At 41.1% G+C, this 24,833-nt stretch overlaps 1 protein-coding gene across 3 annotated transcripts in view; it reads right to left on the bottom strand.

Annotated features, from left to right (window-relative positions):
• PATJ (PATJ crumbs cell polarity complex component) overlaps positions 1-24,833 on the bottom strand; it is a 340,451-nt gene that overhangs the window by 295,705 nt on the left and 19,913 nt on the right. For all 3 annotated transcript variants that reach the window (XM_020993089.2, XM_078156676.1, XM_020993086.2), the window contains exons 7-12: positions 21,968-22,096; positions 16,435-16,656; positions 13,524-13,626; positions 6,458-6,549; positions 5,029-5,170; positions 1,692-1,832 (exon numbers count right to left, since the gene is read on the bottom strand). In XM_020993089.2, coding sequence (XP_020848748.1) covers positions 1,692-1,832; positions 5,029-5,170; positions 6,458-6,549; positions 13,524-13,626; positions 16,435-16,656; positions 21,968-22,096 — 829 coding nt within the window. The remainder of the gene's footprint in view (positions 1-1,691; positions 1,833-5,028; positions 5,171-6,457; positions 6,550-13,523; positions 13,627-16,434; positions 16,657-21,967; positions 22,097-24,833) is intronic.

The following is a 24,833-nucleotide window of genomic DNA, read 5'->3' as shown; positions in this document are numbered from 1 at the left end:
ACTCTAAATCCAGGAGGCTAACATACTTGGGCACCAACAATATCCCCCAACAGATGAACAAAAGCTCACCGCATAGACATGGCCCAAAGGCTTAACCATCAAACATCATAGGGGAGATGCAGTTTCCTGCCATCTTTCAGGGCCCCTTCCAGCTGCCAATCTGTGACTCTTTGATGTTAAGAGGGTAAAAATGAAACCATGGTTAAGTGCTCACCGCTGTGGGTAATGTTTTGTTAGGACAGGAGACTCCAGATTCCCATCTGTCACTCCCCTGACATTTCAGTTCAAGTCAACATTAAATGCCTACTATGCACCTAGCCCAAGATTGAAAATCCATGGCATCCCTTCAAAATGGAGCAAAATTTTAAAAAAAAGGCCACAAAACCCTGAATTTTAAAGCAGAGCCATGGGCTGGATTCTCTAAGAAATGTGAGAAGTGCAACTATTCTGACCTATTCTTACAATGTGTGAACACAGATCTACCTGGGAAAACCACAAAGCCAATGGAATTAGACATTCATATCTCTAAAAGCATTAAGTTCGGTATTTCTGAGAAATACAAGTCAAAGCCAGTCACACTTTTACAGTAAATACAAAAGGTAGAAACCTCCTTAAAGACCAGCATTTCCCAACCTAATTAGGACAAAGAGTACTTATAGAATTGGAATATATTGATAGAAAGGAGATAGATTGGTTAAGAATCTCAGGATCAAAAGAGACTGGCAATTTTAGATGGAAAAAAAAGAATATTAACTAAAATTCATCCTGTCAAATCTCCCCTGTATAAGCATTTGGTAAATCCCTAATTTCATATTTAATATTTTTACCCCAGACCTGTGATTTCTTCCATGTTGGGAATGCCTGGTATAAAAACTCCCTCAATTGCTATAGACCGTAAATTAATTTATAACTTAATCTTAGGAGAGTTGCTAGAGGTGATCAGAGGGGAAGTGACTTGCCCAGGGTCATTCAAAGACCCAATAGGTGTCTAAAACTGGGCTTGAACTCAAATCTTCCTGATCTAAGGCCAGTCTTCTAGTCACTACAACAAGCTGCTTCTCACTGTGTATTTCCAAGGTGGAGGAGACAGTAGCAAAAAACCCCACAAATCTCAATTTCCTTCATGTGATCCCTATTTGCTTCATGTGGAACATAAAGACTGTCAAAGGCCTAAGGAGGCACTGGTGGAAAGGTGTGTAAAGACTCCCACATCATCATCAGGAATCACATGGCAGCTTCTTCGGCTTGTTAGGGATTCCTGCCACTGGTGACCGAATGAGGGCAGTGACTGACCAACACGTAGAACACAGATGTCCTGACAGGGTTCAGGGACAGTGCACTGGCTGGTAGAATGTCCAGCCTTTCACGCATCTGTCTTAAAGACTCTATCCTTCATTTATACTCCCCACTAATCAAAAAACAAAGTGAAATTATAATGGGAGGAAAACATATAGATCAACATATAGAATTGGAAGGGACCTCAGAGGCCATGATACATACAGGAAAGGTTAAGAACCCCATCGTCTATTAAGTTTTCAGATTATACAGAAAAGAAAACAGGCACAGAGGGGCTAAGGAATTGGGATGAGATTACACAGTGAGTTAGTGGCAGAATCAGGACTTGATTCCAAGCTATTGAAAATAGAAGATATAAGACATCCAAGCCCCTGAAATACACAGCATGGACTTACCGAAAGTCTGTGGCATCGGCTTTGGCTTATCCTCATCTTTCCAATGATCCGCTTTCTCTTGCTTCATTTCATCTTCATCATCTAAATTTGTTTCAGTCTCCACAGCTCCAGTTAAAAATAAGGTTGGTGTTTTGGGTGGTGCTACAAAAGTCCCCAAAACAGCAAATTATCCGGTTTATATGGCATAGGACTTCAAGCTAGAAGGACCTTATGAGGGGCAGCTAGGTGGCGCAGTGGATAGAGCACTGGCCCTGAAGTCAGGAGGACCTGAGTTCAAATTCAGCCTCAGACCAAACACTTGACATGTACTAGCTATGTGACCTTGGGCAAGTCACTTAACCCCGATTGCCTTGCTAAAATTTAAAAAAAAAAAAGAAGGACCTTATGAATTAACTAGCCAAATACTCAATTTATAAAGGGGGAAATTAAAGATCAATAGTGCAGTGACTTATTCAAGGTCACACAGGCAGAGTCAGGACTCACCTCAAGAACTGGTTGATTTTGAGGGGCAGCTAGGTGGTACAGTAGATAGAGCACCAGCCTTTGAGTCAGGAAGACCCGAATTCAAATCTGGCCTGAGACACTTACTAGCTATGTGACCCTGGGCAAGTCACCTAACCCTGAATGCCTCCCTGCCCCCCCCTAAAAAAAGTTTATTGATTCTGAATGCAGTATCCTTTTTCTTTTTTTATCAGACCTATCTAGTCCTTTTCTCCAGTTTCTTGGCCTTCTCTCCAGCCCTTCAGAAAGGGTATTATGGAATGAGATAAAGTACATGGAAGCAGTTTGTAAAGTGTTGAGTGTTCCACAAAGAAAAGGAATTATTCATTTCACCCAAAATATCATCCATTTAGGATTTTCAACCCTCTGTCTTAAAACGTTTTCTTATGCTTAGTCTTAAAATTGCTAATTAAAAGGTTCTTCAACATTATTTTAAAAATTTAAATATTTTCATTCATTAAATAGATATTCACAATAATATTAACTAGTTTTATATAGTGCTTTAAGGTTTACAAAGTACTTCACACAGGCTAATTCATTTGACACAACAGGTGCTATTATTATCACCATTTTTACAGATGAGGAAACTGAGGCACAGAACTTTTTTTTTTAAAGTGACTTGTCCTGGGTCACACAGCCAGTGAATATCTGGGGCAGGATGGCCTGGAAGCTCCTGCAGAGCAGGGACTGACTTTTGCCTTTCTTTGTATCCCCAGCACTCACAGTACTTAACAGGCATGTCATTTTTCCTGACTCAGGTTTTCAAGACTCCTTCTATGGGTCCCTCTTCTTCAGCATGGCTTCTGATGTCCAGCACTGTCTAAGCTCTAGATGGAGTCTTGTGCCCTTGGATGGAAGGAGATGAGACAGACATCAAAGAAACCAAAGCCATGGTCCTTCGCCTCCAGGGATTCTCCATGTAGAAATACTTGTAAGTTTCACAACAAAGCAATAGAGTATAACCTTTCTGACTCAGGATCATCCACAATTCTACCAAAAAGAGTTTGAAGTTTAAGAAAGGGGAAACTATGTGGACCTAAGAACATAAGCTCATGGGATCCCATGATCAGAACTGGAAAGGACCTTAGAAGTCCCGTGGTCAAACACCCTCAGTTTAAAGATGAGGAAACACAGGGAAATGCCAAGTAGTTTTGAATTAGATCTTGGGCAGATAAGCTGCTTCACAGAGGAAGCAAGAAGTGGGCAGAGTATTTTGGGTAAATCATCAAATTTTTAAAATGACAACCTGCCTGAATTAAAAGGGGTTCAGTTTCAACTTTAAAGACAGACTGTGGGATCATGATAATAAGGACAGTGATGTAGCCCTTCAGATTACTTTGCCAAGTGCTCTCTATCCACTGCCTGAGAAGGGACCACCCTTGTTTATGTCTTTGTATCTCCAGCATCTAGCACAGAGCAGATGATTAACAAATACTTGTTGAATGAATGAGTCTCACAACCATATGAGGCACAGAATGAAATATTATTGGCCCCATTTTACATGATGAAGCTGAGGATCAGAGAGGTCTAGTGATGTGCCCAGGATCGCACAGCTATTAAGAGTTGGTGCTGTTATTCAAAGCCAGGGCTTCCTGACTCCAAGTCAAACCATCGATCCACAATCCATCTTTCCCCTCCCCATACAACCTTAAATCTGCCCCATAAAAGATTCCTCCTGTTCACCAAGCCGACATACTCTACCATGGACAGCAAATTAGAGCCAAGTGCCCCATATCAGCTGTTATAACCATTAGATTTAACATAAATATTGACTTAAACTTCTCTAAACTCAATATTGCATTTTTATAACTATTCCTCTTGAAGAATCTGGCGGTTTTAAATGTGGAGCATAAAATGAAGTTGACGGGTCATCTATTTTTAACAGCAAAATTACTTTCATGGTAAATTGCAGGCTTCAATTTAAATAAAGATCGCTATCAGTTGACGGAAAAGGTTTCCAGGTCTAAGTTCTCCCTGTAGCTGCCTTACTGGAGAAAATCAACTTTCTTCCTCCCAGATAAATTGTGCTGCAACATTACTAGACTCTGAACAGCCTGCTCCAGTCATCACTGCTACACTAAAAGGTATTCCCTTAGGTTTTCAACCTCTGTTCATATACACATTTTGAGGTCAATACATTAAGAAATGAAAGAATTATAAAATTACAGCCAACATTTCGGATCACGCAAGTCCTGCCAGGGAAAAGCAGCAATGAAGACACTGGGCTCTCTCTGTTCAGAAATATTCTTTCTCATGACAGTATAAAGTCAATCAGAAGATTAAATTCATACGGGTTTTAGAATAAAATGTAGCTTTCAAAGTAATATGAGACTTAAGGTTTATCAGGTGCCAAGACCCGAAGGTGAAAGGTGCCACTTTATTATTCAAATGTGAATAATAGACATATTTTGGAAAGGACAAGCTTCTTAGAGAACTGATTCTCATTTCCATCTGGAGGAGTAAGAAATCAGCATTGCCACACGTGTCAGAGATCTAACGTCTTCCCACTTGGGAATGGTGCATCATCATAACAGGCAGTTCAAGGTCAACCGATGGCTCCCATTCCACTGTTGCTCATTGTCCCAAGGTATCCAGGGCCACAGATTCTCAGTGTTCCCCTCATCCAAACTTCTTATTTTACAGTGAGTAAACTGAGGCCCAGGGAGGGAAGACTTGTTACACACTCATAAAGCTTCAATTCAAGTGCATTTGCTTATCACCAAATTTCATAAAAGAGGACTATTTGGAGGGAGGTACAAATGCCACTCAGTTCAGCAACCACGACCCCTCTTGAACTACAAGATTCATGGAAAGTGGAGCCATGAAAAAGATTTACCTTCGTCTAAAGATCTGTCAAGAGGGCGAGGTGAGGAAGACACCTTGGGTCGGACTAGAGTCAGGTGCACTGTGTCTCCTGCCTTGCGCAACACCTCAATGACATCCTGATTGGCAAAACCCTGGATATCTATTCCATCCACCTATGGAAGGAAGGAAAGAAGGGAGGGAGAAGGAAAGAAGGAAGGAAGGAAGGAAGGAAGGAAGGAAGGAAGGAAGGAAGGAAGGAAGGAAGGAAGGAAGGAAGGAAGGAGGGAGAGAGTGAGAAAAGGAAAAAAGCAAAGAAGGGAGGGAGAAGGAAGGAAGGAGGAAAGAAAAGAGGGGAGGAGGGAGAGAGTGAGAAAAGGAAAGAAGGGAGGAAGAAGGAAGGAAGGAGGAAAGAAAGAGAGGGGAGGAGGGAGAGTGAGAAAAGGAAAAAAGGAAAAAGGGAGGGGGAAGGAAGGAAGGAAGGAGGAAAGAGGGGGGGAGGGAGAGAGTGAGAAAAGGAAAAAGGGAGGGAGAAGGAAGGAAGGAAGGAGGAAAGAAAAGAGGGAAGGAGAGAGGAAGGGAGAAAGGGAAGAAAGGAGAGAAGGAGAGAGGAAAGAAACAAGCCATTATTAAGCTCCTACTAATGTGTCCAGCACTGTTTTAAGCATTTCACAAATTCATTTAATCCTCACAATAAATCTGGGAGGTAAGTGCTATTTAGAAAGTTCCATTAAGGAATAAGGTGTTGGGAAGCCTTAGATTCTCAGGTGTAACTCTACTGGATATGAGGCCTAGATCCTCCTTCTAGTACTCTCAGAACTAGGTAGAAAGAGGCAGGTTAGTTTGTACTAAAAGGAATGTATATCACACATAAAAAAGAACTCTCTGGTTGCAGGCTAGGGGCCATCCTGGAACAAGCACACCCTTGTTCCCCCCAAAATCCTGAAGTCTCAGGGCTCTCAGTCAGCTTTCAGAGATCCTTATGAAGTCATCTAGCCATCTATCAATTGATTTCTAAGCAGAAATATAATTCAATCATGTGAAATAATAAACCTGAACAATAAAAAAATTTGCAGCAAAGGGGATTCTTTAATCTTCCTTAGTTATTCCTTTATGGCCCAAGTACATTTCCCAAAGAATAACCCAAGTCCCCACTGCAATAATGGAAGCCCATCGCTGTAGAATTTGGGATCTGCCAGGATTATTAAACTCCTACCAGCCTCCTCCAAGCTAAGCAGAAATAATTTCCTTAGTTTTTCTTCATAAGCTTTTCCCCCTGCCATCCACCTTGGGGAAGTTTCCCATATCTTTTCCTATAGAAACCTGGTCTCCAAGAGCTTTTTAGTTAGATGAACTTCAAGAATAAGAATACACTGAATGCCTAACCTCCCTCCCCACAGAGATAATAAAGAGAATTTTTAAAAAAATTTGTTCCAATTCTCAAACTAAATTTGGTTACTTACAGCAACTATCCTGTCATGGGCATGAATTTGGCCATTATGATCTGCAGCACTGCCTGGTATTATATTTTTCACATAAATTCCTGAGACATCCCCTGAATAGGCACAAGAGAAATAAAAGAGAAAGAAATCATTAAGTCATCGCCTGATTGCCAAATACTTATCTCTAGGGTATGAAGTAACTGAGGTGAAGGGCTGAAAATGAAACCTACGTCCAACATATTTCCAGTGTGACAGTCAATGGGCAGGTCTAATTTACTTCTTTGTGACAATGGAAGATTCCATTGGTTGGGGAATTGGTATTTGGAAGTGAGAATGATGTGAAAACAAACAAACAAAAAATCAACTAAAAAGCATGTTTCAAAGAAGAATTAACTGCTTTGCCAAATATATCAGTTTGATTTCTGGGGACGGGCAGCTGGCTACAACCCGCCAGCTACCAACATGACAATCAGGACCAATTTAATCATCTCTCTTCGGTAGACTGATGAGAGAGATCCAGCTCCCAACCTCTTCATTCAAGTGAAACTAATTTAAAAAGAATAAAAAAGTAAACAAAAAACAAACAAAAACAAATCAAATGAAACTGATTTTTCCTAACTTCCCAATGACTTTATTGTCAAATCTAATGGCCCTTTCTCAGTCTTGATTCTCCTTCACCTTTCTATAGCCTTTGACATTTTGGGTCACCTTCGCCTTCCAGGTATTCTCCTCTCTAATTTTTAAGGCACCAATCTCTCTCAGGTCTCGCCTCTTACAAATGTGATCAGTCCTTTTCAGTCTCTTCTGCTGGATCATCATTCCCATCATGCCCTTACCCATGGCTATACCTCAGGGCCCGACGTTGGGCTCTTTATCTTACACTCTATCACCTGATGGTTTCATCAGGTCCCATGGGTTACATTATTCAGCTCTATGCAGATGACTCACATCTTTATATATCCAACCCTAATCTCTCTCCTGAGCTCCATTCACAAATCTGAAGCAGCTAGGAGGCACAGTGGATAGAATGAGGGACCTGGAGTCAGAAAGACCCATGTTCCAATTATTTAGATCTGACTTTATTTGTGTGAAAAGTGTTTTGTAATTGTGTTGGCAAATGCTATTCACATCCAGAAAAAGAACCATGGAGTCTGAACGCACATCAAAGCATACGACTTTCTCTCTCTCTTTTTTTCTTTCTCGTGGTTTTTCCCTTTTGTTCTGATTCTTCTTTCACAACACAACTAATGCGGAAACATGTTTAATATGCTTGTACATCTATAATCTATATCAGATTGCCTGCCATCCCAGGAGGGCGGAGGGGAGGGAGAAAAAAATTTGGAACTCAAAATCTTATAAAAGTGAATGCTGAAAACTAAAAATTAATTAATTAATCAATTTTTAGAGAAAGGCCTATGTTCATATTCAGCCTCAGGCACTAACTAGATGTGTGACCCTGAGGAAGTCATTTAAGGTCAGTCTGCCGAAGTTTCCTCATCTATCAAATGGGAATAACTACAGTACCTATCTCGCAGAGTTTCTGTGAGAACCAAATTGATAAAACAATTTGTAAGCCTGAAAGTACTACCTAAATGCTAGCTAGCTAGCACTAGCAGTGGTGGTAGTAGTCTAAGTAGTAGTGGTCACATCCCAAATGGCTCTTAGACATTCCAACCGGGATTTCCTGAAGACATTGCAACTTCACTATGTTCAAAACAGAACTCATTATTCTCTCCCAAACTCATCCTTCTTCTGACCTTCCTAGTTGAAAAGAAAACACCACCCTCCTTTCTATCTCCCAAGTCCACAGCCTAGACTCTTCCCTTTCACTCACCTCACCTCTGTAATCAATGGCCAAGTTTTGTTATTTTGCCTCCCACACATCCCTTCACTTCTCACCTGGCTACCACCCTGGCTAAGGCCTCACCATCACTCAGTCTCACTGGTGGCCCTGCCTCGAGTTCCTCTGACTCATTCTACCTATGCCATCTTCTACCTAGCCATTAAAGTGATTTTATAAAAGGGCACATCTGACCATGTCATGATCACATTTATTAAATTTTGATGACTCCCTATTATCTCTAGCATCAAACACAAACTCTCTATTGGGTTTCTAATGCCCTTCCCAAAATGGCTCCAACCAACCCTTCCCGGCTTATTCTATATCACCTCTCTTCTATATTTCTGCTCTTCTTGCACACAATGGTCCAGCCAAACAGATCTGGTTCCTTACACATAGCCCATCCCTGTGCTTTTCCCCAAGAACTCACTCCCTGTTCCCCTCTGTGCCACAGAATCCCTTATCTCCTTTGGTACTCAAAAGCCACCTATGACACATCTTGTCTGATCCTTCTAACTAGAGCCACTCCAAAAAAGTTAGCTTATGTATATTTTGTATATACTTCTGTATTTATATTCTGTCTCTTCCAATAAACTGGAAACACCTTGAGGGCAGGAACAATTTCCCTTTCTGTCCTTGTATCACTCAGCAATGACTTCAATTCAGCTTTAGACCAGTATTGCTTTCCCTATGTATCTGCACTCTAGGGTCCAGTAGAGCAAGGCTGACCCCTCTTTTACATGACACTCTCTTGAATTCTTGAAAAGATACCCTGTTCCCACCTAAATCAATGGGAAAAAGGAATGGATATGGAGATAAAATCTGAACAAGCCATACTGTCTACCAGTGCAAGTGGCAGACAGGTTAACCATAAAGAGGAATAACAATGTGAAACTGTATTAAAGTTATTGACACAAGAGACCAGACACATGATAGAGAGACCTGTTATCAAAGCATTCTAGACATATCGTTATGAGATTCTGCTTCACTGTTTTCAGGGTCATACTTAGGGGAGAGGAATATAGTCTGTGATATATCTGTTGGGTTTTTTAAAAAGGTATCCCCCCAAAATGGATATATGTTTTTTAAAAAATGCTATATGGCGAAAGTATGATTTGAGTGGGGTTTTTTAAATAGATTTTTTTCTTATCTTTTATTTTCATGTCATATGCATTTCCCCCATATGCCTCCTGTTTCCCCCTCCCAGGGATCCATCCTGTATAACAAAGAATTTTTTAAAAAAAGGAAGAAAAAAAAATTCCAAACTATTCATTAGACAGTCAGTCCAATACCTGCTCTAGCTTTCATGTTCATTCCTGATTGCCTTCAATGTCTAGAAGAATGAAAGAATTTTCATCTCTTTCTCTCTGCTCTTTAGCATAGCAAGACATGCTAATATAGCTTCTATATATCCTCAATTTCCTCTGAGGAGATGATGTTCTAGCTACTTATCATGGAGCAATATTTAGGGGAAGTCTTTCTTTTGCCATATCCTTCTTTGGTTTCTCTTGCAATGGCTAGTAAAAATGTCTTGCATGCACTATGAATGAAAGGCCAAATGAGTAGACACTAAATAAGTATTTGGATGGATGGATGGAAGCCAAGCTCAGGAACTCAGATACCCTTTCTCTAAAAAGTCTTAGGAAAAAAATGACTGTCTTCAAATGCAAACAGCAATTTTTGCTAAATTCAAGTACGTGAATACACAACCCATATTTAGCTATTTTGGAATTCATTTGCATTTCCAAACTCAAAAAAGGGGGTGAGAGGCACTTAAGAAAGAAATGAAAAGCTTTAAAAACAGGTATTTCATTAGGCTAAAAGGGCACTGGGTGGGCCTGACAGGAATTATTCAGAACTCTGAATACATTAGCATCCCTAATTTTTCCACCTGCTATGAGCAAGGAAGACTATCAATTTTTTAAAAAATCAATTAAGAACAATCCTGGTGCAGTCAAAAGAGGGCTAGATTTGGAGCCAGAAACTTGCATTCAAGGGACAGCACAGCCCCTTTCTATCTATATGACCTGGAGCAAGTCCCTCAACTCCTCTGGGCCTCAGTTTCCTTATCTGTAAAATGAGCAGGCTGGGCAAGATGAGCTCAAAGGTCCATTCCAGCACTAAGTGTAGCCTCTGCGAACCTGACCTTACACACTCCTTACCAGAAAACAGCTGAGACCGTTTCACCTTTGTTTCTGACTGTTGCTGGGTATCCTCAGATGCTGCCATTGTAGGCGATGGCTATTTCTTTTCTCCCTTAGTTTGGGTACTTAGATCAAGCTCTGATGAGGGCAGTGATGAGGGACAGATCCTCTTCCAGGACATAGCCCGTGCTTTTCTTAACTGTGTCTTTCCATAAACCACACAGAATCACCATGAACCTTAGAGTTGCCAAATAAAACCTATGCAGCCACAATTAGAAAAACAGGAAGCCGGGAAAATCTTTTGCAACAAGTTTCTCTGATAAAGGCCTCATTTCACAAATGTAAAGGGAACTGTGAGAAATTTATGAAATAAGATACAATTGATAAGGTCAAAGGATATAAAAAGCAGTTTTCAGAAGAAGAAATCAAAGCTATCCATAATCACATGGAAAAATGCTCTAAATCACTAATGATTAGAGAAATGCAAATTAAAACAACTCTGAGATACCACTTCACACCTATCAGACTGGTTGGCAGGACACAAAAGGAAAATGACAAATGCTGAAGAGAATGTGGAAAAATTGGGACACTAATGCACTGTTGGTAGAGTGGTGAACTAATCCACCCATTCTGAAGAACAATTTGGAACTATGCCCAAAGGACTATAAAACCAGCCACATCCTTTGAGCCAGCAATAATAGGTATCCCAAAGAGATCAAAGAAAAGGGAAAAGGACCCATTTGTACCAAAATATTTCTAGTGGCTCTTTTTTGTGGTAGCAAAGAATTGGAAACTGAGGGGACACCCATCAGTTGGGGAATGGCTCAGCAAGTTGTGGTATGTGATTGTGATGGAATACCACTGTGCTATAAGAAATGATGAGCAGTATGGTTTCAGGAAAACCTGGGAAGACTTACCTGACCTAATGCAAAGTGAAGTAAGCAGAAGCAGGAGAATAGTGTACACAGTAACACAGTGATTGTAAGGACGATCAGTTCCGAAAGACTCTGATCAAGATAAGGATCCAAGACAATTCCAGAGAACCCATCATGAAAAACGCTCTCTACCTCCAGAGAGAGAACTGATGAACTCGGTGCAGACTGAAGCAGAGTTGTTTGTTTCTTCACTTGCTTTATTTTTATTATTTTGTTCTGTTTGTTTTCTTTTGCAACACGGCTAATATGGAAATATGTTTTGCACGACTTCCCGTGTATAATCAATATCAAATTGCTTGCCTTGTCAAGAATGGGAGAGAAATGGGCACGAGGGAAAGAATCTGGAACTCATAAGTTTAAGCAATGATTGTTTTCAAAAGTTTTATACATAGAAATATTTAACAAAATAAAAAGAAATGGTAAAAGTCACCAATCATCTAGAATCACCAGCATATAAATGAAGTTTTATTTTTTAAATTAATAAAAATCCATTTTTCTTCCTCCTTCCTCCATTGAAAAAACTAGAAAAATAAAACCTTTGTTAACAAATATGCATAATTAAGTAAAATTCCTGCCTTGGTCGTGTCCAAAAAAAATCTGTCTTAATCTGTACCGAGTCCCTCACATCTCTGTCAAGAAGTATGTAGCCCAAAAGTGATTTTTAAGTATTCAAACTATATTTTTCTTTTCTTTAAAAATATCTGTTTTTCCCCCATGACCTTGGTTTCCTAATAAATCCTCTCCCTGCCCTATCTAGAGAGCCATTACTTAAAATAAAAAAGAAACAATAAAAAAAATCAACAAAACTAATGTCTACTGAATCTGATAGTACATGTAAGGTCAAGCTATTTTGCTCTAACACGGAAAAAATCATAACTTTCTAGTTTTTCAAATTGTTATTCTGAAAACATACACAAGCAGGTGTGTTGCGTGTTTCATATCCCCATCAAAAATAGTGTCTTTCTTTCTCTGCTCAGAGAACAGTGTGCAAGTATCCTTCAGCAGCTGTGCTAAAAATAGAGTTCTGGGGATAAGCATTGGTGCCCAAGGGGTCAGACAAACAAGGAAATCCAGGGGGATACAGGAAACCTCATCAAAAAAGGATGCTTTGTTTTTCTGACTTTGTAAAATATATATTTATAAATGCTGAACACAGTAGTTAATGTACCAACTTGAGGAGATTGATAGGTGAAGATGTGACAATAATTTCTTTACTGATATCCTGCCATTGGAAGGCCTTCAAGGTACTGGCTAGACTTTCTTTGGACAGCTGGTTAACTTTGATCTACTTTAATTTCTTCATCAGTAAAGTGGGATAATAATCATATTTGTAAAAGTACTTTGCTAACCTTAAAGTTCTATATAAATCCTAGGGATGAGGAGGAGGAGGAGGAGGAGGATGAAGAAGAAATTGAGGTTTAGAGGGAAAATGATATGTTCAAAGCCACCCAGAGTGAAAAGGGCAGGATTTGAAAACGGATCCCTTTGACATTACACCTCTCTACCTCTACCTGCCTTGTAACTGCTGAGCTCTCATCTAATGCTAAAACTGATGATTATCAGGAGCTAACCACCTACTGACAGAGAGGTAAAGTATTCCAGATGCAGAATGAGACAGACATTTTTCAACATGGTCCCTGTAGGGATTTGTCTTGCTTGTCTACGCATATTTGTTACAAGTGCTTTGTTTTTGTTTTCTCTCTTTTAAATGGAGGTAGGCATGAAAGAAAAAATGCTTATTAACTGAAAAACAAAGGTAAGAAAAAAGGGGAAAAATCATATGCTCATCAGGACCAGTACTATAAAACTTTCTGATGATGCCTATTGTAACCAGGCAGGTAGATGGATAGATAGATGGAAGGATGGATACGTATATATGATAGAGATGGAATGAGGGAGGAAAGAAGGGAGAAAAAAAGGGGGAGAGAGAGAGAGTACATTTATTAAGTGTTTACTGTGTGTCAGGTACTGTGCTAAGTTCTGGGGAAATAACAGAACTCAAAGGATGAATCTCAGTTCTCTGTTGTCCTTCATAAGAATTCATTTTTATGGCACATTCATGAATTTTGTCCTCCAATGTCCAAAAGTCAAAGATATTGAAGGAACTGTACTCAGAACTTGAAAAACCATCCATGAAAACTTTCAAGTAGAAAAGAAAAAGCATTTACCTGCATGCGAAGACCCAGCATACCCAATGATTGTAATGCCGAGACTCTGGCCGTCCCTTTTAGTGAGTTCAACATCATAGGTATCAAAAAGAGAGGCATCAACCTAAAGAGGAAAAAGAAAGCCAATTTCAATCGATAATAATGGCATCTACTATCAAAGGATCAAATGATGATGGAAGGTGCCTCCACCGCCAACTAGTGCAACCTTTCCATTTTACAAGTGGGCAAACTGAGGCCTAGAGAACTGAAGTGACTCATCCAAAGACATACATAGCATCACAGGTCTTGAGTGGGAAGGGAACCTCAAAGTCCAGCTTGTATAATCCTTTCATTTTACAAGTGATTTGTCAAAGATAACATACGCCTATGTCACTGTGAAAATACTCTCCGTTTTTCCAGGATCTTTTTCTTCAACAAGCAATTTCGTAGGGATGTTATATCAATAGAATTGGAGGCCAAATAGTGATTGAAAGAATAAGGAGAAACCTTAAATTGAGGGAAGAAAGGATTTTAGGCTGAGACTAAATGTCAGAAATATTATACAAGAGATTGGGCTAAAAATATTATCCTAGAGGTTTAAGTTGAAAAAATAAATGATTGTGTTCCTTGGGATTTACAACGTGACAAAGAGCAGATGAGGAAGGAATCCTCACAACACTATTTTGGACACAAATCAAAAACTTACTTTTTTTTAAAAGGGCTTTTAAAAGTAAACTGAAACTCTTTTTTAATTAAAAAAAAAGAAAAAGAAAAACATGGAAATAACTTCCAAAAAAATCTTATTTTTTCCCCCAGAATGCATGAATTGTGTGTGGGGGGGGGGAGCACTGAGGATCAGAACATACATAAATAAGTTTGTAAAAAAGTATAGAGCCACAACTCTTAGCCAGGCTAAATCCTAGCACTGAGAACAGATCTAGCGGCTCATTTGGGCCTCTAGAAATCAAACCGAAAGGATCTGCTCCTCATGAAGCTACTCTTCAGTTAAGCAGCAACATAATCACCGGCCATCACCAAGTACTTGGGGCAGGAGGAAGCATGTGCTCTACCTATGCTACTCTTTACTGTTTTTATGTGTCCCATCTCTCTCCATACATGGCCATCTATTGTTTTCTGGTTCTAAGAATTCTACCGGCCAACCCTGCCACCATCATGCTATGTGCCATTTCTCAGACACAAGCATCTGAATTTCCCAATATTTCATGAGCAAGGGATCTCACTAGTTAGTACCAGCCATGGTTTGCAGGATAGAAGAGACTCCAAGTCATCTGAGTCATAGAGGAGTCGCTATCTGCAATAGCAGAGGGAGTGCTCATGACAAGCATAACAGCTATCCCGGAAGCACTGACAACAGACACTGATAGAAAAGGCACCTAAACAACTCTCGGTATTTGAGACCCACTAAGAGACAAAGATGGTTTTATTTTGTCTTTAACCCTTTAGTCTCAAGAGACCAGTGCACTCTGATTAGGGATTCAGAGGATCTGGGTTCCAATCTCACCTCTGATGTTACTATGCATGTGACTTGACCACCGTGGCCTTCAGTCTCCTTGCCTGTAAAATGGACTGGACAAGGGGTTCTTAACCACTGGCAGTCTGGCCAAGCCTCTACAGCCCATCTCAGAATACTGTTGTTGAATGCAGTCAGTCCAATGACCCAAGAAACTTTCAAAGGTTCCATGTTGAAAAATGCTCTCCCAACTCCAGAGAGAGAACTGATGAACTCTGAATGCAGACTGAAGCAGACGTTTTTTACTTTCTTTTTCTTTGGGTTTTTGCCTGTTTTCTTTTGCAACATGGCTAATGTGGAAATGTTTTTCATGATTTCACATATATAATCAATATTAAATTGTCAGCCTTCTCAAAGAGGAGAGAAGGGAAAGAGTGACGGAGAGAATTTGGAACTCAAAATGTTAAAAAAATGAATGTTTAAAAGTTTTTTTTACATGTAATTGGGAAATATTTAATGAACCAAAGGAAAAAAAATTAAACATTAAAATCTTTTTAATGAAATAAAAAAATAAGTGCAGTCAGTCAATAGATATTTATTAAATGCCTCCTATGTGCATGCCAGACACTGTGCTAAGCACTGGATACACAAAGTAAATTATACAGAATTACACAGGAAACCACTTATATTGGAATATAATTATCAAAATATTTTTTAAAACAAGTTCACAGACCTCAGGGTAAGAACTTCTGATCTAGTCTAATTATTCCCCGATTTTATGAATAAGGAAACCGAAGCCCAGGTAGGCTAAGTGACTAGCTAAGAGAACTGAGGTCACATAGCTAGGGGCAGAGCCAGAATGTAAACCTAGCTCTTCCTGTCAGACCTGCTCTTGTGGATGTAACATATCACAGCAGAAAGAGCGCTGACTGATTCCAATCCCACTTTGAACATTTACTACCAATCTGACCTGGGGCACGTCACTTCACTCTTATGAGTTTCCTCATCTGTAAAATGAGGGAGTTGGACTAAATGACCCCTGAATTCCTTTCCAGCTCTTCTAACCCTATGGATGACTCCACATCAGTAAAAGGCTAGCTCTGACCCAAGGAGCGCTAAAGTCAAGCCCAATCAAGAAGAATTTATTAAGCACCTATCATGGGCCAGTCACTGTGTGAAAGTGACTTCTGAGTTCATCATGGATGGGGCCAGATTTGCTTGTACATACAATTTCCCCTCTTTTTTTCCTCCTTGATCTTTCTGTTAATCCTCCACATTTTCTCTCTCCCTTCCCCTTTTATTCTTCTCCTTTTCCAAAACCTTGTGCCTATCAGCATGATTCATGAGTATGGCTGACCTACTCCAGGAGCACCCAGAGAGAAAAAAGCGTTGTCAACCCTGATTAGATGTGTCTTAATGTGAACTTAGCTTAAAAGACTCAAGATGGAAATGTATACTCACAGAGCTCTGACTGCAAGGAGGCACAGATGGTAGCGTAACAACAGGCAAGGTTGGTGGGGTTGGGGGAGTCACAGAAATTTCCCCAGTGGGGTCTCTCGCCACCACCATCCTCACCAAATTTCCACAATTCCTCAGGACTTGAGCAACTTGCTCACTGCTCATCCCTTGCACGTTTGTGTCACCAATCTTCAAAATATGGTCCCCTGTTTGAAGCTTCCCATTCTTCAGGAGGCATGAGCCAAAAAGACAAAAAATGAATGAATGAATGAATGAATGAATGAATGAATGAATGAATTGAGAAAAAAAGATATTCTGCAAAGCACTGGGCATATGAATAGAAGTAAAGAAAGACACCAACCCACACTCAAACAGATCACATTCTGAGGGCAGAAGTGAAATTCCTTTGTACTACTTGGTATCTACCTTGTCTATCTATCCACATGTTGAATCCCTCTCCCCAATAGAATGCAAGCTCCTTCAAGCCAGGGACAGCTCATATATCATCAGATTAGAGTGTTTAACAAATGCTTGTTGACTTGACCTGACTTGGGAGTTCCCTACATGGATACAATCAAAGGTCTAGATAGATAAATAAATATAAACTTTGAAGTTAAAATGAATAGAATCACCTAGTCACCTAATCCAATGCCTTACTCCAAAACACCACTCCTTCTACAATAAAAATAATATTTGAGAAATCCTCAGCTATCCCTCATCCATCCTGTGCTTGAAGCCCTTCGCGGAGGGAGAGCCCACCACATCCGTCCAGGGCAGCCCCATTCTTCGACTTTGGGACAGCTCTCTCAGGAAGCTGCTGCTGACACTGAGCCCAAACCTGCCTCGGTCACTTCCACCAACCTGCACCGTGTTCTTGGTTCACCAGATCACTGATGGAGGGAACACTCATCAGGACTGATGAATACACCTCAGTCTTGAACTTCAAAGGAAAATATGCTCCCCACATGGTGCCTGACACAATGCCCAGAAAGTGCTTTGCATCAGAAAGCATTATGCGAATATAAGTTGTTATTGCTATGATTATGCCCTTATTCTTCCACCAAATAATATTTGCCCAACCCAGAAGCATTTTCAAGAGAAGAAATGTGATCCATTAGTAAATTTAACAGGTTCCCTCCCCCTGAGATAAGCCTCCACTAACAGGTTAATGCCTTAAGACTTGACCACTGACTGAATGGAAAATCCTAATTACTAGAGTACCACTTGTGGGCATTTTTCCCCACAATTTCTTTCTACCTGAGTAGCACTGTTGAAGAATAGCAGAGCAGTTCTTTGAAACCCCAAAATGAAAGGCATCAAGTGGAAGGTAAGAACCATTTTCTGCTCGCCTGGCACACAGCACAAAATAAAGCAAAGCTGATATTCAAAGCTGAAGCATTCCTTTTGCAACCGAGAAGCTGCTAAGTTGTAAAGGCTCAGACGGTGGCCCACGGAGAGAAGGGTCAGACAGCTCCCTGCTGCCTTCTGCCTCCAAGACCCAGTCCAAACTCCCAAGCCTGGCCTTAACAGCCTCTGAATGTCAAAGTGTCAACAAGTATTTATTAAGCACCTGTTATTTGCCAGGCACTGTGCTAAAACTGCTGGGGATGCAGAGAAAGGGCAGAAAAAGGGTCCCTGCCCTCCAGGAGCTCACAGTTTAATGGAGGGAACAACATGATCCTCCTCTTCCTCTTCTTCCTCTTCTTCCTCACAGCCACCAAATTCACATTCCTAAAGCACAGATCTGGCCCTGTCACCTGATACCCCTTCACAAGAGGCTTCAGTGCTTTCCTATTGCCTCTAAGATAACAGTCAGATGAATCTGCTTGGCATATAAAGACCAACCTGACTCCAATCTATATTTAAAAATTATATTCTGCTGGGGAAGAACGACTTGTACATAGATCGGCAAATACAAAGAATATACAAGGTTGTCATTTTAGTGAGGACGAGCACCGCCAACTGTGGAAATGAGGAAGAGCTCCATGTTGGTCAAGGCCCTTTGGCTAAGCATTGAAGTGGGCCAGAGATTTCACAAAATGGGAGTGGGAGAGCATTCCAGGCAGGAGAGGCAACCCCTCTTCAGAAGGCAGGATGTGGTCTGTAGGGAAGAGCACTTACTTAAGTGACCTTTGCCCAAGGTTACAGAGGTAGTGAGGTGAAGAGTTAGGATTCACACCCAGGTTCTCTCCACAAAATCACACTGCCTCTCCTGCAAGGGTTCGGATCCTTTTGGCAATCTGGTGAAGCCCACGACTCCTCCCCAGGATCAGATTTTTAAATAATTGCTCATTTTTAGTTAGAGGTAGAGGAAAATAAAGATACCCTTGAAGCATGAATGACTTCGGCAAGCCGTCCTCATTACTATTTCCTCCAGGTAACACTCCACCTCCTAAACAGGCTGACTTTCCTGCCTGAAATGCTCTCCCACTACCATTTTGTGAAGTTTCTAGCCCCCTTCAATGCTCAGCTAAAGGGCCTTGGCCACCATGGAGCCTTTTCTAATCTCCCCCATTGGTAGTGTTCGTCCTCACCAAAATAACAACATTATATATCTTCTTTTTTATTTCCCCAGTAGAATATCACTTTCTTGACGGCAGGGACCATTTATTTTGGCTTTCAACCCCCAATGCCTGGCACAAAATAGGCAGTTTTGGAATTGGACTGAACCACTTTGCACATGGAAGTAACTTAATGCTTTTGAACTGACTGTTTGACTTTCTCTTTTAAAATGCACTATATATATATATTTTTCCCAATTTTACTTCACCTCTTGCTTAATTTAAACTGTTGGCAGTTAATTTGCATCTGTCACTGGAAGCCAAACATTTTGTTCATTACAGAAAAGCAGGTGTTCTCAAGAATCAGTCAGGGCAAAAACAGTTATTAGTCAGATTGATAGATAGGGAAGGCTCTGAAATGACAGGCAACTTTCTTCATTCCCGCATTTCAAATCGCTGAAGGTCTCCTCCTTCCATGAGACTAGGCAGGAAAATTAAAAGGAACAGAGTTCAATTTGTACTTGAACAGGTATCAGAAATCAACAAAGGCCAAAAGGCCTCATTCTTTCATTCATCTATTAGTGTACTACCCTTTTATAAAAAAATTATTCATTTAAAAACCTAAACTTTCTGGGACTCACAACTATTTTCTCTTTTAAGAGACAGAATAATTCTGAGCCAGAATCTTATCCTTGTGTCTCATTGGAAGAAGGAGGCGAGCCTGGGTTCTTGATGGTCCACGGGTCTGACTGGACCTTCCCTAGCCTAGTGATGGCTATCTGAAAATTAGCCTGGCTGAGTTTAGAGACACTCACTAGGTTGGCTGAAGAAGAAGAAATTTTTTAGTTCCACTAATTTTTTCAAAGACCACCTACTAGGTCATAGAAGAACTCAAGCCTCAATGGACCTGTGATCCCATCGCCATGGGGTTCACCTCCAACACTACAGGTCATCCACCACTGCCCATCCTAGACATCTCCCAGGCATGGCCTCCCCAAAGTTCAACACGGGGAATCCACTCAACATGCAAAGGACGTTCCTCACACTCTCTTGACATTGCAAGAGCACCTATAAAACTACAATCTGTCCACTATTTACCCCTCACTCTTGCCAGGGACAGTGAGGCTATATGCCTGGGAGTCACGAGGATGCTGCCTTTACCTAGAGCAAGTTAGCTCCCTCCTCTAGTCCTTCTGGAACATACATTGGCTCCCTTCATTGGAAGGGTCACATCAGAGAGGGGCAGAGGAGCTCTTAGAAGAATGAACTCATAAAAGTGACCAGGACTAAAAGAACTTGCCTGGATATGCCAATGTATTTATACCAACAAAGAACTGGAAACAAAGTAAATGCCCACTAACTGGGAAATAAACAAAGCCAATGCCCGTCAATTGGGGGATGGCTAAACAAACTGTGGTAAATGAATGCAATGGAATTTTACTGCACTATAAGAAACAATGATTCTGATGGATACAGAAGCATCTAGCAGATGAACTGCTACAAAGTTCAGCGAGCAGAGGCAAGAAAATCATGTACACAATGATTACAACAATGTAAATGGAGTGAACATGGATAAAATAATTGAAGACGAATTCTGTGAAGTTATAATGACCAAGCTTGGCCCCAGAGAAGAGAAATGTTAAGGCAGCTTCCTTCCCGCTGTATAGAGGGAGGGGAGTGTGGGTGTGGAACGCTGCCTACAGTGGCCAACTTTCAATACTTCAGAACTGGCTTCTCCCTCCTTGCTTTTTTTTTCATCCTTTATCATTACTGATGGTTCTTTCTGTGAAGAGGAAGGAGAAGCATCAAGAAATGTTGGTGACATAAAAACAAAAGATATCAATTCAAACTTATCTATTTTTTAAAAAAGGATCTAGTCTCAAGTGGAACAAAAAAGGCATCTTTTGCCCACAGTAGCCTTACACTTCAGTAGAACAGACACACACGATGTGATTCAAGGGGCATAGCTAAGGACACTTTCACTCTCAACTACAATCACACCAATGAAAGATTTATTTGGGTGAACAGTTGTCCATAGAAAGTTAGTAGGAGGGAGCAAGGAAGATTATTTGTGGGAAGGGGGTGGAAGAATAGTGGTAGAAAGAGCAACCTTAGTGTAATTTAGTCTAACCAAATCAATTCACCATCCTTCTATCATGTCACTGAGAATAGACATACTAACGAAATTGAAATGTTGATAACAGCAACAGCCCATGGTTGAACTTGGGTTATGTATAGGAACGAGGAGTCCAGTTTCCAGTGCAGACTCTGAGAAGGAGGGCTGGAGACCAGTACCTTGGTCCTGGAGGCAAGGGGCACCAGGATGTGGCGAATGGTACAGAAAAGGTAGCAGGGAGGCACCGAAGATTAACAATCTAGGGTAGGCCAGCTCCCAGAAGTCACCCAGGGAGCAGCTCTTCCCGTGGCAAGATGCAATCCAAAGCACTGGACAGCCCCATGACCCAAGACTGCATGCTGACAGGAAAGGGCTTATCTGGATAAATCTGCCCCAAAGTAGCCACACACCTCGTTTGTCTGCCTACCACAGACTCTTGGAAGGGAGGCAAAAGATGTCTTTTTTTTGTTCTGTTTGAGTCTGGATCCCTTTTTAAAGTCATTTTCGGCTTGGATGGCTGGAAAACAGTGCAGCCTGGTGGCCAGAGGGAGGCCGGGGACAGGGAGAACAGGACATCTAAAAAAAGGCTAGTTATATTCCTAATAGCCTTGAAAAAATTTCTCCCACACCAAGCTGAAGAGGTTTTGTCAAAGGACACCTGGACAGTGCTGTACAGACTTGTACGATTAATGGTTTTGTGGAAATGGACACTCCCTCAACATAGCCAGATTACAACCTCTCAGGCCTTTTTCTTTCAGCTACAGGTTGGCCCAGATGACCTGCAAGCTTCCTCTCAATTTAGAGGTTCTGTGATTCTGCAGCTGTAACTTAGGTTTGTTTTTGCTAAAAGTTGCTAAGTCTTAAACAAACAACTTTTTTGAACAACGAAAAATAACAATGACACAGAAAAGCCACACACCCGATGGGCCAGTCCTCCAGGAACAATCGTCTTCACAACGACACCACTTGATTTTCCGCCGACAATGCCGAAACCTAAGCCGGAGCCATCGTTAATAAGTTCGACATCTTCAACGTGACCCCAGCAAATCTACAATTGACAGCAAAAAGCAACTGTTAGAGTCAGGCCACCATCAACATTTCTGGGCTTCTGTATGGAGAGGAAGGCCCTACACTCAACAAATCCAACAGGTATTAAAAATACTGAGCACCTGTTATATGCAAGGCATTCAAAAAAAAGGGATTAAGAAGACAGTTCCTGCTCTCAAGGAACTGAGCATTTGTTTGGTAGGGAAGATAGAATACACACCCTGTTGAGAGAGACACGCAAGTAGACAGAGGTACAGACAAACAGAGACAGAGACAGACAGGCAGAAAGATGGACAAGCCACGTTTATGAAGGAGTGCAATTAGAACTTGACAGATGGGGACTATTTTGACAGGCAAAGATAGACCCAGAAGGCATTCCAGATCAAAGGAGAGCTAGGGAGGCGGGAGAGTTAAGCCTGTGTTTGGAGAACAGTGTGGAGGTGGCACAGGGAGGCTGGAATGTCTCTGAGGAGTTAGGCAATGGAGAGCCACAGAAGACGTAATGCTTAGGTAAACTGAGGTGGTGGCAGTGTGTGTGAAGGGACTGGAGGCAGGAAGAATAATCTGGAGGTCATTTTAAAATTCCACAAGTGAGATGAAAAGGCCTGTCACCCAAAAGAGAAAGGAGACACTTCTTGATATCTTGCCCCAATTTCCATTGGAAATTTGCAATGCATTCTAGAAACTCAGCTGCCCACCACAACAGCATGCAGGCATGCACCCAACCAAAACCACACACGTGGGCCAGCTAGGTGGCACAGTAGATAGAGCGCCGGCCCTGGAGTCAGGAGGACCTGAGTTCAAATTCGGCCTCAGACCAAACACTTGACACTTACTAGCTGTGTGACCCTGGGCAAGTCACTTAACCTTGATTGCCTCACCAAAAAAAAATACATATATATAATCAAAACCACACATATCTACTCTTACTGCTTAGTGGATGTTCTATTATAGCAAACAGGAATTTAAAGGTTATCAAGGAGAAAGAATCTGCTTTCTTTAAAAATATAAAAACATATAAAGCAACACAATGACAAAAGTTTCCATTAAGTAGAACAGACATCGTATGACTTCTATTCTCCCCATTTTACAGTTGAAGAAACTGAGTCTCAGAGATGACGTGCCATGCCATAAAGGATACCACTCTGAATTCTGAGGCAGCAAGGTACCAAGGGGTAAGTAAAGGCCATACTGGGAGGACCTAGTGTCCATCCTCCCCCCAGCCAACTGCTAACTGTACAGCCCTAAGCAAGTCTCTCCATTTGGGGGGAGGGAAGAAGGACTCAGCCCCCTCCTCACTAAAATGAGGGGGTTAGACTAGCTGGGCTCTAATATCCCTTCTGGCTCTAAATACAGATCCTCTGCAAAGACATCCAGACCAGGACTCTACCTAAAGAGCCCAAAGAAAAAGGATGTATAAATAGCTCCGTCGGCTCTTTTTGTGGCGACAAACAACTGGACGTTGAGGGACTGCCTATCAACCGAAGAATGGCAGAATAAATTACTCTGTATTAGTCTAACGGAATAGAAACATGCTGTAAGGAATGATGAAGGAAGTAACAGAGAAACTGAAAACACTTGCTAAGATTGGGGCAGCTAGGTGGTGCAGTGGATAGAGCACCAACCATGAAGTCAGGAGGACCTGAGTTCAAATCCAGCCTCAGACCAAACACTTGACACTTACTAGCTGTGTGACCCTAGGCAACTCACTTAACCCCAATTGCCTAAAAAGAAAAAAAAATAAAAGAATTGTTCTTATGAAAACACTTGCTAAGAACTGATGCAGAGCAAAATGAGCAGAACCAAGAAAACAATTTATATAGTAATTACACTGGAAAGAACAACTAATTTGAAAGACTTAAGACTTCTGATCAACACAATAGTGGAGCATGAGTCCAGAGGGCCCGTGATGAAGCAGGGTCCCTCCTTCTGACACAGAGGGGATGAGTCCAGAGGGCCCGTGATGAAGCAGGGTCCCTCCTTCTGACACAGAGGGGATGAGTTCAGAGGACAAAATGACATTTTTTTAGACATGGTCAATGTGGGAATTTGTTTTCCTGGAATATCCATATTTGCTACATGGGGTTTTTTCTCTCTTTTTTACAGAAGAGGTGTGAGAGGAAAAGAAAATAAATTTTTGTTAAGGAAAATTAAATTAAAATGAGAAAAAAAGATCCTTTGCAAAGAAAATAAAAATTAAAAAAAATCCAAGGTCAAGTAAAAGCAAATTATCTGACTACAGACAGCATCAAAGAAGAAAGAATCCTTTCCCTATCTTCAAAACTCAGTCACAGAACTGGAGAGCCCACTTAGTCTGACTCACACCTAGGAGAATCGCAGCTACATCACTGACGAGTGGTCACCCAGCCTTGGGTGGAGAACTCAGACCCTTCCAAGGCAGCCTAAATCACTGGCTGATAGCTTTGGCTGATAAGGAGTCTTTCACAACAGCAAGTCTAATCTGTCTCTATGCCCCAGGGCTCCTAGTTAGGTCTTCTGGGGCCATGCAGAACGATCCTGATCCCTGTTCCAAGGGACAAGCTAATGACTCATTTTCCTAACAGCAGCTCAATTTGTCTTCTGACGCTCAGCAAACAAACACTTGTCATCAAGGTCAGACACACAAGCCCTTCTGGGACAAGCGACAGCAAAGAGAAAAAAAAAAGCCTTTATGAAATATCCTGCCTACGTGAAAATGCTAACTCCTTTTAGTGAAGTCAGATCTCACCTCATATGAT

This window comes from Phascolarctos cinereus, unplaced genomic scaffold (assembly GCF_003287225.1).
Source record: "Phascolarctos cinereus isolate Bilbo 61053 unplaced genomic scaffold, phaCin_HiC Scaffold_5;HRSCAF=322, whole genome shotgun sequence".
In the NCBI taxonomy this organism is placed as follows: Eukaryota; Metazoa; Chordata; class Mammalia; order Diprotodontia; family Phascolarctidae; genus Phascolarctos; species Phascolarctos cinereus.
Note: the sequence above shows the minus strand (reverse complement) of the source record. Positions and strands in the feature narration are given on the sequence as shown.